Consider the following 11145-nt stretch of genomic DNA (forward strand, 5'->3'; position numbering starts at 1 on the left):
AAATGACCTACCTCTGGTTGGTTTAGCCATTCCTGTGTGGAGGACCTACCTCTGGTTGGTTCAGCCATTCCTGTGGAAATGACCTACCTCTGGTTGGTTTAGCCGTTCCTGTGTCAGAAATGACCTACCTCTGGTTGGTTTAGCCATTCCTGTCAAAATGACCTACCTCTGGTTGGTTTAGCCATTCCTGTGTCAGAAATGACCTACCTCTGGTTGGTTTAGCCATTCCTGTGGGGAAATGACCTACCTCTGGTTGGTTTAGCCGTTCCTGTGGGGAAATGACCTTCCTCTGGTTGGTTTAGCCATTCCTGTGGGGGAAATGACCTACCTCTGGTTGGTTTAGCCATTCCTGTGGAAATGGCCTACCTCTGGTTGGTTTAGCCATTCCTGTGGGGAAATGACCTACCTCTGGTTGGTTCAGCCATTCCTGTGGAAATGACCTACCTCTGGTTAGTTTAGCCATTCCTGTGTGGAAATGACCTACCTCTGGTTGGTTTAGCCGTTCCTGTGGGGGAAATGACCTACCTCTGGTTGGTTTAGCCGTTCCTGTGGGGAAATGACCTACCTCTGGTTGGTTCAGCCATTCCTGTGGGGGAAATGACCTACCTCTGGTTGGTTTATTGTTCCTGTGGGGAAATGACCTACCTCTGGTTGGTTTAGCCATTCCTGTGGGGAAATGACCTACATCTGGTTGGTTTACCATTCCTGTGGAGGAATGACCTACCTCTGGTTGGTTTAGCCATTCCTGTGGGAAAATGACCTACCTCTGGTTGGTTTAGCCATTCCTGTGGCGAAATGACCTACCTCTGGTTGGTTTAGCCATTCCTGTGGGGGAAATGACCTACCTCTGGTTGGTTTAGCCATTCCTGTGGGGAAATGACCTACCTCTGGTTGGTTTAGCCATTCCTGTGGAAATGACCTACCTCTGGTTGGTTTAGCCATTCCTGTGGAAATGACCTACCTCTGGTTGGTTTAGCCATTCCTGTGGAAATGACCTACCTCTGGTTGGTTTAGCCATTCCTGTGTGGAAATGACCTACCTCTGGTTGGTTTGCCATTCCTGTGGGGAAATGACCTATTCTGGTTGGTTTAGCCGTTCCTGTGTCAGAAATGACCTACCTCTGGTTGGTTTAGCCATTCCTGTGTCAGGAAATGACCTACCTCTGGTTGGTTTAGCCATTCCTGTGTCAGAAATGACCTATCTCTGGTTGGTTTAGCCATTCCTGTGGGTTTGGAAATGACCTACCTCTGGTTGTTTAGCCGTTCCTGTGGAAATGACCTACCTCTGGTTGGTTTAGCCATTCCTGTGTCAGGTTAACATGACCTACCTCTGGTTGGTTTAGCCATTCCTGTGGAAATGACCTAACTCTGGTTGGTTTAGCCATTCCTGTGGCATGGAAATGACCTACCTCTGGTTGGTTCAGCCATTCCTGTGGGGGAAATGACCTACCTCTGGTTGGTTTAGCCGTTCCTGTGGGGAAATGACCTAACAGGAGGTTTAATTCCTGTGGGGAAATGACCTACCTCTGGTTGGTTTAGCCGTTCCTGTGGGGGAAATGACCTACCTCTGGTTGGTTCAGGATTCCTGTGGAAATGACCTACCTCTGGTTGGTTTAGCCATTCCTGTGGACTGACCTACCTCTGGTTGGTTTAGCCATTCCTGTGTCAGAAATGACCTACCTCTGGTTGTTTTAGCCATTCCTGTGGGGAAATGACCTACCTCTGGTTGGTTTAGCCATTCCTGTGGAAATGACCTACCTCTGGTTGGTTTAGCCATTCCTGTGTCCAAAATGACCTACCTCTGGTTGTTTAGCCATTCCTGTGGGGAATTATGACCTACCTCTGGTTGGTTTAGCCATTCCTGTGTCAGAAATGACCTACCTCTGGTTGGTTTAGCCATTCCTGTGTCAGAAATGACCTACCTCTGGTTGGTTCAGCCATTCCTGTGGAAATGACCTACCTCTGGTTGGTTTAGCATTCCTGTGTCCGAAATGACCTACATCTGGTTGGTTTAGCCATTCCTGTGTCAGAAATGACCTACATCTGGAGCGGTTTAGCCGTTCCTGTGGTGGAAATGACCTACCTCTGGTTGGTTTAGCCATTCCTGTGGAAATGACCTACCTCTGGTTGGTTTAGCCATTCCTGTGTAACTTTAATGACCTACCTCTGGTTGGTTTAGCCATTCCTGTGGGATTAATAACCTACCTCTGGTTTACTTTAGCCATTCCTGTGTCAGAAATGACCTACCTCTGGTTGGTTTAGCCATTCCTGTGTCAAAGAAATTACCTCTGGTTGGTTCAGACATTCCTGTGTATAAATGACCTACCTCTGGTTGGTTTAGCCATTCCTGTGGAAATGACCTACCTCTGGTTGGTTTAGCCATTCCTGTGTCAGAAATGACCTACCTCTGGTTGGTTTAGCCGTTCCTGTGTAAACGAGAAATGACCTACCTCTGGTTGGTTTAGCCGTTCCTGTGGGGGAAATGACCTACCTCTGGTTGGTTTAGCCGTTCCTGTGGGGAAATGACCTACCTCTGGTTGGTTTAAACCTGTGGGGGAAATGAAAATCTGTTGCCGTTCCTGTGGGGGAAATGACCTACCTTTGGTTAGGTTCAGCCGTTCCTGTGGCAATAATGACCTACCTCTGGTTGGTTTTTAGCCGTTCCTGTGGGGGAAATGACCTACCTCTGGTTGGTTTAGCCATTCCTGTGGGGGAAATGACCTACCTCTGGTTGGTTTAGCCATTCCTGTGTCAGAAATGACCTACCTCTGGTTGTTTTAGCCATTCCTGTGGGGGAAATGACCTACCTCTGGTTGGTTTAGCCATTCCTGTGGGGGAAATGACCTACATCTGGTTGGTTCAGCCATTCCTGTGGGGGAAATGACCTACCTCTGGTTGGTTTAGCCATTCCTGTGTCAGAAATGACCTACCTCTGGTTGGTTTAGCCATTCCTGTGTCAGAAATGACCTACCTCTGGTTCGTTCAGCCGTTCCTGTGGGGGAAATTACCTACCTCTGGTTGGTTCAGCCATTCCTGTGGGGGAAATTAATGAGGAAAGAATGAGGTTTTGGGATAAAGGTGAAAATAAAAATCTGAGATTAACACATAATTAGGAGTTCTTATTTGACCTTTACTTAATTAGGCAAGTCTTAAGAACAAATTCAAACAATGGCTGCCTGCCCCGGGCAAACCCTAATGACACTGGGCCAATTACGTTCCAGCCCCCTGCCCATCCGCTCAAGAAAGAATCGGTCAGCAGGTGGATCTAGTTGATGATCCCTGGTATAAGATCTCCTAAACATGTGTTTAGGAGATCTTGTGTTTGGCGTTTATCCCCCCCCAAAAAAGATCATTTCTCCATAGGCTTTGGCCAACAAGTAATGGTGGAGTTAGTGCCTACAAAAAGTTACCATTACTATTGCTCTCTATGTTGGTTGCAAGTGAGTTTAGCTGTGCAGGTGATTTGAGCGTGTATTGATGGTTTAATGAGAAATCAGCTGGTCATAATCTGGTGGCTTTCCATGGTTGCAATTGGCCCCACGAGTCTGGCCAATGACTTTTAGGATGTGTGAACTAGTTACCCTCTACTGTCCTCCTAGAAAAAGTTAAGGAGTTGAATGGTACAAAATGTTAAATTAGGACGTTTCATGCTGTTAGAATGTTTCATAAACTACACTCTTAGAACAAAAGGTGCGATCTAGAACCTGAAATGGTTATTTGGCTGTCCCCATAGGAGAACCCTTTGAAGAACCCAATTTGGTTCCAGGTTGAACACTTTTAAGACCTGGAAGTATGTAGAACCAATCAGAGGTTGGGTATTCCTGAATGGGGCGGGGCTATGACTTCTTAAGTGCTACTCTGAACTATTTCAATATATAATGGAAGCTTTGCCTTCTTAAGTGCTTCTCTGAGCTATAGCAATATATAATGGAAGCGTTGCCTTCTTAACTGCTTCTCTGAGCCATAGCAATATATAATGGAAGCTTTGCCTTCTTAACTGCTTCTCTGAGCTATAGCAATATATAATGGAAGCTTTGCCTTCTTAACTGCTTCTCTGAGCTATAGCAAAATATAATGGAAGCTTTGCCTTCTTAACTGCTTCTCTGAGCTATAGCAATATATAATGGAAGCTTTGCCTTCTTAACTGCTTCTCTGAGCTATAGCAAAATATAATGGAAGCTTTGCCTTCTTAAGTGCTACTCTGAACTATTTCAATATATAATGGAAGCTTTGCCTTCTTAACTGCTTCTCTGAGCTATAGCAATATATAATGGAAGCTTTGCCTTAACTGCTTCTCTGAGCTATAGCAATATATAATGGAAGCTTTGCCTTCTTAACTGCTTCTCTGAGCTATAGCAATATATAATGGAAGCTTTGCCTTCTTAACTGCTTCTCTGAGCTATAGCAAAATATAATGAGCTTTTGCCTTCTTAACTGCTTCTCTGAGCTATAGCAAAATATAATGGAAGCTTTGCCTTCTTAACTGCTTCTCTGAGCTATAGCAAAATATAATGGAAGCTTTGCCTTCTTAACTGCTTCTCTGAGCTATAGCAATATATAATGGAAGCTTTGCCTTCTTAACTGCTTCTCTGAGCTATAGCAATATAAAATGGAAGCTTTGCCTTCTTAACTGCTTCTCTGAGCTATAGCAATATATAATGGAAGCTTTGCCTTCTTAACTGCTTCTCTGAGCTATAGCAATATAAAATGGAAGCTTTGCCTTCTTAACTGCTTCTCTGAGTTATAGCAATATATAATGGAAGCTTTGCCTTCTTAACTGCTTCTCTGAGCTATAGCAATATATCATGGAAGCTTTGCCTTCTTAACTGCACTTGAAAAGGCATTAACCCTTTAATGAATGAAAAGTGAAATACTTGAATCATAGCAATAGTAATGATGAAAATAACCTAATTATAACAATTGATGATAATGATAGTAATAATAATAACAACATAAAAATAGTTGAATAGTAATACAGTCCTTGTTGATTATTATGATGATTATACATATTATTGTGTTGTTTATACTTTATAAATCAATAATGGTATTTTGCATGTGTAATAAATAAGGTCATCATGACAAAACAGGAAGTAAAATATCGACCTACAGGGCACACACTACCAGTATCTGCTGGTTTCTCAATGACACAAATTCAAGAGAAAATCATTCTGTTCAGATTGTGCTTTTTATAGAATGAAAATCAGAAATAATTCAGATTCCATACAGTATTTTACTGAATGGGCGTTTTCCTGTCATTAAATATTAAGTGTTTCCCTTAGATAAATGTGTGGATTGCTGTTTCGGTAGGTTAGTAAACATGTTCAGTGTGAAAGTTCGTGGGAAGAGTTGAAAGTTTGAGAGAAGAAAGGTGGATGTTGCGCCTTTAAGAGTTAAGAAACTTGAAACCATGTTTGCGCAACAATCAGTGCGGCTCACAGCCGCCAAAGTGTCTAGACTGGCACATGATGGGAATCAACCAATGGCTCCAGAGCTTTCCTGGGGCCCCCCGTGTGTGTACGGGCGAGTGTATCCGAAAAGAATAGCAGAGAGTGAGACTGGCAGCAAAGTAATTCAAGTTTTCCTTTAAACCACTCCTGAGTCTTGAATCGGAGTAGCTACATCTGCATCCGTATGTTTGAGCAGCATAAAAACTCAATCTAAACTTTTTATTTCGGGGTTGCAAACGGATTATTCTACACTACGGTGGAAAATAACATCGGAATCTGAATGCGGCAAGGATTATTTGGGATTATTTCGTGGTGAAGCAACTCCATCGATGTGCCGTCAGAAGGATTCTCAAGCGAAGGATTTAACCAAGGCTGCTCAAAGTCCAAGAAAAAAACCGAACTATTTTGCTGTCGTTTCATGTGGTAGCTATAGTGTAGTTATTGGAGGAATAATTATGGAATAGCCTATGAATTGCTGCTCGGAAGATAGTTTTGGGAAATTGTGTTGCCTCTGTAAAGACAAACGTTTTCATTGAGTTGGTAGACTATATGGTTGTAGGATATAACAGACCAGTAAATGCATGTATGTCGCATTCTGTTTTGTTGTGTAATCTCGTTCCATTTGACTTTGTTTAATGCAACATACAACCGTAAATGACATTCTAATGCTGCGAGTTAGTCATAAATCTACGACCACCGGCTGCGCGTGTAGTGCGCGCCGTTTACAAAACATTCATGTTGTGCGGAGACCATAAATCAATGTGGAATCCTCACAGACCTGGACGGGAACAATACGACACATCCAAAACTGTTTAAATTGTCGTATGTTCAGGTCGAAACGCTCAGGTCTTATACGGCGACTCTGGAGAAGCCGTTTAGTCCCAGACAGAGACGGAGATGGGAGAAGCAAACGAAGCGAGGAGTTTCGGGACGGTTCGTGTGGCAGTAACCCAGAAAAAATACCCAAAACGGAGCTCGGGTCGGTGACCCGTGCCTCGCCATCTCTGGGAACTTTCGACGAAGTGTGCAACACAGACCTCACGGACAGCGCAGAGTCGGCGCCGGGGGACAATTCGGACCATGGTCAGGGGGATGCCATGTGTGTCCCCGTCCCTCATCACCGAGGCTCTCAGTCAGAACACGAGAATGACAGTAGAACGGTTACTTGCTGTTTGTTTCGAGACAGGGATCCTAGACCTCGGAGCCCCGTCTTGACCCGGGGTATTCGAAACTCTAGTCCCCGCGATGGAGGTATCCTCATGGGACGGGAGGGGAATACTGGCTCGGTGGCGGAGCAAGAACTCAAGAACGTTACCTATGCTCTTTTGAAAAGACTCAAGGAGAAACCGCTGGATGCCTTGTTGGAGGCGGTGGAGTCGAAAGGAGGGATGCCCAGTGACTGTGTTCTGGTACCCCAGACGGAGCTGCGTTTAGGTGGCCACTCGACATCTACCCCATTTCTGCTCTGTAAACTCTACCGATGGACTGACCTACACCACTCGACTCAACTCAAAGCGCTGTGCCACTGTCAAAGCTTCCGGGCATTGGACAGCAGCGAAACGGTGTGCTGTAACCCCTATCACTACAGTCTCTTGTGTGGGCCAGGTAGGACAACTGAGATTGGTTACAATCACACACTTTTACCCCGTTCTACACAAATCAAATTTGTATTAATTGAAAGGGTCTATTTTTTAGATAGGTTTACGCACAAGTGCGCATAGTGAGGCTACACGTATAGATGCTTTTCAAACGTGATAACCAAGCACTGCGTGCCAATAGGGATGCCAAAAAGGTAGGCCCACATTCTACCTGAGGTCAGGAGGATGGTGAAAAATGGGACTCATTAGAAGGCCAGGCTGCGCTAAAGGTGTCCACCGTATGTGAGCTGAAATTAAAACGCGTTATACAGTCACAAAGCCAATTAATAATCACTTAGGGTTATACTTCTCTGCGATTAAGTGAGACATACTTGTACCCTTGAAGTTTTGTTGATGCGCATTGTAGTAAATATTTGGTTGCTTAGCCAATGCGCGGGAGTTAACATTTTCTAGCCAATTTTAAGATCATAGCAACTGAATTCCAACTGTTGGAAGTGTAGCTGGTATACTCTCCCTCAAAAACAACACTGTACACACACTCACACAGAGCTAGAGGGAAAGGGAGAGCTTGAGTTATAATGTATTTGCAGCAAATATTTTCTCTGCTAAGTACTCAACAACACATTCCTTTATGTTTTAGTCCATGATATCGATTATATTCATTTGTTTAGTTTCTACGTTATCCATTTGAAGATCGCTCTGAAGTAGCGCTTTGAAAGGCTCGTTTTCCTTCCCTAGGAGGTCCCCCTCTTGCTATTTAGGTGAAGGAGTGGTGATAATATACAGTTTGCATACTGCTGGCGCCAGGCTGACTAGCTGGGTATCTCACTGACTGAGTACTCCAGCAATTACTGCCTCCACTCTTAAAGAACCCGCAGCCATTATATCCACTCCGTTCCCATGGACTGTTTCTTTGTCCCAGACAACTATTTCGATAGCTCACCATTAGCTTTCTTGGTTTTATGTATGGAAAATGCCCTTTGACAACACGTAGCCTACTTTTCTTTTGTGTTCTTTATTTATAGCCGTTTAATTAGGACCTGAAAACATATTTTATATGTGATGTAATTCCGTTTTTAGTTATGAATGGTTGGAAGTGCTTATTCAACAGAGTTGTGAAGGTTTCATCTTTTATTCTATATTCTGTCTGAATAATTGTAAATTGATCTGCACATTCAACCATCAACTGCTTCTGTTTTATTGACATATTCAGATTGTTGTCTGTGTTTTCCCAGTAATCCATGTTACTTATGATTTCCTATAGTAACAGATTATTCTCTGATGCCTAACTGTGGACTTCTCCGCAGTACCAAGCATCTAAGACAGGTATTGTGTGTTTCAGAATCACCACCACCCCCCTACTCACGACTATCTCCCTCAGATGAACACAAGCCACTGGGTAAGTCAGGAAGCAACAGTCATGCCCCCCTCAGCAACAGTAAGCCACAGAGATATCTGCTAAGTTCACAAGGGGTTTCACTGTCATGGAGTTTTGGTAGCATTTTACTTCCCAGCACAGATTTGTTTTGTCTTTTTAAAGTAATTATATATTTATTAATATAACATTTATATAGTTGTGAAAAGCTAAAAGTAATTACATCTGGTTCCCACTTCATCCAGGCTGTATTACAACCGGCCGTGATTGGCAGTCCCATAGGGCGGCTCACAAATGGCCCAGCGTCGTCCGGGTTTGGCCGGTGTAGGCCGTCATTGTAAATAAGAATTTGTCCTTAACTGACTTGCCTAGTTAAATAAAGGTTAAATAAAAATATACACCATGGGTGCCCAAGTGGTGCAGTGGTTTAAGGTGCTGCACCTCAGTGCAGGATGTGTCACTACAGTCCCTGGTTTGATTCCAGGCTGCATCACATCTGGCCATGATTGGGAGTCCCATAGGGCAGTGCACAATTGGCACAGCGTGGTCCGGGTTTTGCCGGTGTTTCTTCTTAACTGACTTGCCTAGTTAAATGAAAATAAATACCATTGTCTCCTGACTGGTGTTGTGGTCTAAGGCACTGCATCTCAGTGCAAGAGACGTCACTACAGTCCCTGGTTTGATTCCAGGCTGTTTCACATCTGGCCATGATTGGGAGTCTCATAGGGTGGCGCACAATTTTCACAGAATTGGCCAGGGAAGGCTGTCATTGTAAATAAGAATTTATTCTTAACTGACTTGCCTAGGTAAATAAAGGTAAAAAAAAATACAAAAAAATCAAAGTTATACCCCTTATTTTCTGTGCTGGAAAATAAAGTGTTACTGGAGCTGAAATGTAGGGTCTTTACCTCAAAGTTAGTCATGTGCCAGTACATTATTCCTGCTTTCACATGCCTTCTCCTGCTTCAAATTCATTTTTTATTCTCCTCACACCTCTCTTTGAGGAACATGGCATTACAGTAGGATCACAACACAACGCTCTCTGGACAGTAGTTAACGCCGAAGTCTATGGTTACAATGGTTTCCATGGAGCTCCGGATTTCACTCCCCTGTCATTTTCTGTCCTTTGCAGAACTATCAGATTCAACACTGTCGTACACTGAAACTGTGGCCCCCCACTCCCCCGACGTCGCGCCAAGACTCTTCTCAGGTGAGACGCTACTGTCAACCAGCTTCCATGCTCCAGACTTATTACCACGGAATGCTAGGCCAACATTAGCATTGGGGGCTATTGATTTAGCATTCAGTCCATTGATAGAAAGAGTGACATAGTTTAACACAAAATTCACTTATTTCATTCCTTTATTGTTTGTTTGGGATGGGGTTTTATTGTTGGTTAATATAATGTTAGAATACAGTAGTAGATTATATGAATTTGACTTCACGTCTAGTCTGGTTCGTGCTGTGCTGTGCACTATTGTTTGTGGAGTTCAGTCCTAACCAACCATTCTGATCAAATAGGGAAGCAGTGTGTTACTGATAGAGAGATCTGATAGGGGTATGAGTACCTCTGCCATGCATTAATCATGTCTGTATTCAGATGAAACCCTGATGAACACAGCTTAGCTGTCCAAACTTTGGTTAAATAAATCATTGCATCGGAGCCATTAGAGTGAAGATGCTTTTCCTTTCATTATCTACTGTGTTCATTAGGCTCCAAATGGAAGAAACTACACTGAAACAGGGAGGGACTGACTGAAATTGACCAATAAGAAATTATTGTTTCAGGTTTCCTGTCGCAAAACATTTTGCTACGGTGTGCCTGCCCTGAAAGCAAACAACACAGTTCTTTTTAGTATGAGCACCCTAAAGGCAAAGAGGAGTGTTGAACACTGGTGTAGTGCCCCCCCCTAAAGGCAAAGAGGAGTGTTGAACACTGGTGTAGCCCCCCTAAAGGTAAAGAGGAGTATAGAACACGGGAGTAGTGCCCCCCCCCCCCCCCAAAGGCAAAGAGGAGTATAGAACACAGGAGTAGGGCCCCCCCCCCTAAAGGTAAGGAGGAGTATAGAACACTGGAGTAGCCCCCCTAAAGGTAAAGAGGAGTATAGAACACGGGAGTAGGCCCCCCCTAATGGTAAAGAGGAGTATAGAACACTGGAGTAGCCCCCCCCCCCCTAAAGGTAAAGAGGAGGAGTATAGAACACGGGAGTAGCACCCCCCCCCCCCTAAAGGTAAAGAGGAGTATAGAACACTGGAGTAGCCCCCCCCCCCAAAGGTAAAGAGGAGTATAGAACACGGGAGTAGGCCCCCCCTCCCCCTAAAGGTAAAGAGGAGTATAGAACACTGGAGTAGCCCCCCCCCCCTAAAGGTAAACACTGGAGGGGTATAGAACACGGAGTAGCCCCCCTAATGGTAAAGAGGAGTATAGAACACGGGAGTAGCCCCCCCCCAAAGGTAAAGAGGAGTATAGAACACGGAGTAGCCCCCCAAAAAGGTAAAGAGGAGTATAGAACACGGGAGTAGCCCCCCCCCCTAAAGGTAAAGAGGAGTATAGAACACGGGAGTAGCCCCCCACTGGAGTAGCCCCCTAAAGGTAAAGAGGGGTATAGAACACTGGAGTAGCCCCCCCTAAAGGTAAAGAGGAGTATAGAACACTGAGTAGCCCCCACCCCCCAAAGGTAAAGAGGGTATAGAACACGGGAGTAGCCCCACCCCCGTAGGTAAAG

The 11145-nt window shown here is 44.4% G+C and overlaps 1 protein-coding gene across 1 annotated transcript; it reads left to right on the forward strand.

Annotated features, from left to right (window-relative positions):
* The first annotated feature begins 5487 nt into the window (after positions 1-5487).
* Positions 5488-9766, forward strand: LOC135555174 (mothers against decapentaplegic homolog 6-like). The gene is made up of 3 exons (XM_064987523.1): positions 5488-7051; positions 8387-8443; positions 9552-9766. The coding sequence occupies exons 1-3, from the start codon at positions 6271-6273 to the stop codon at positions 9749-9751; spliced, it is 1038 nt and encodes a 345-aa protein (XP_064843595.1). The 5' UTR covers positions 5488-6270; the 3' UTR covers positions 9752-9766.
* The last annotated feature ends 1379 nt before the right edge of the window (positions 9767-11145 follow it).

Source organism: Oncorhynchus masou, chromosome 2 (assembly GCF_036934945.1).
Source record: "Oncorhynchus masou masou isolate Uvic2021 chromosome 2, UVic_Omas_1.1, whole genome shotgun sequence".
NCBI lineage: Eukaryota > Metazoa > Chordata > Actinopteri > Salmoniformes > Salmonidae > Oncorhynchus > Oncorhynchus masou.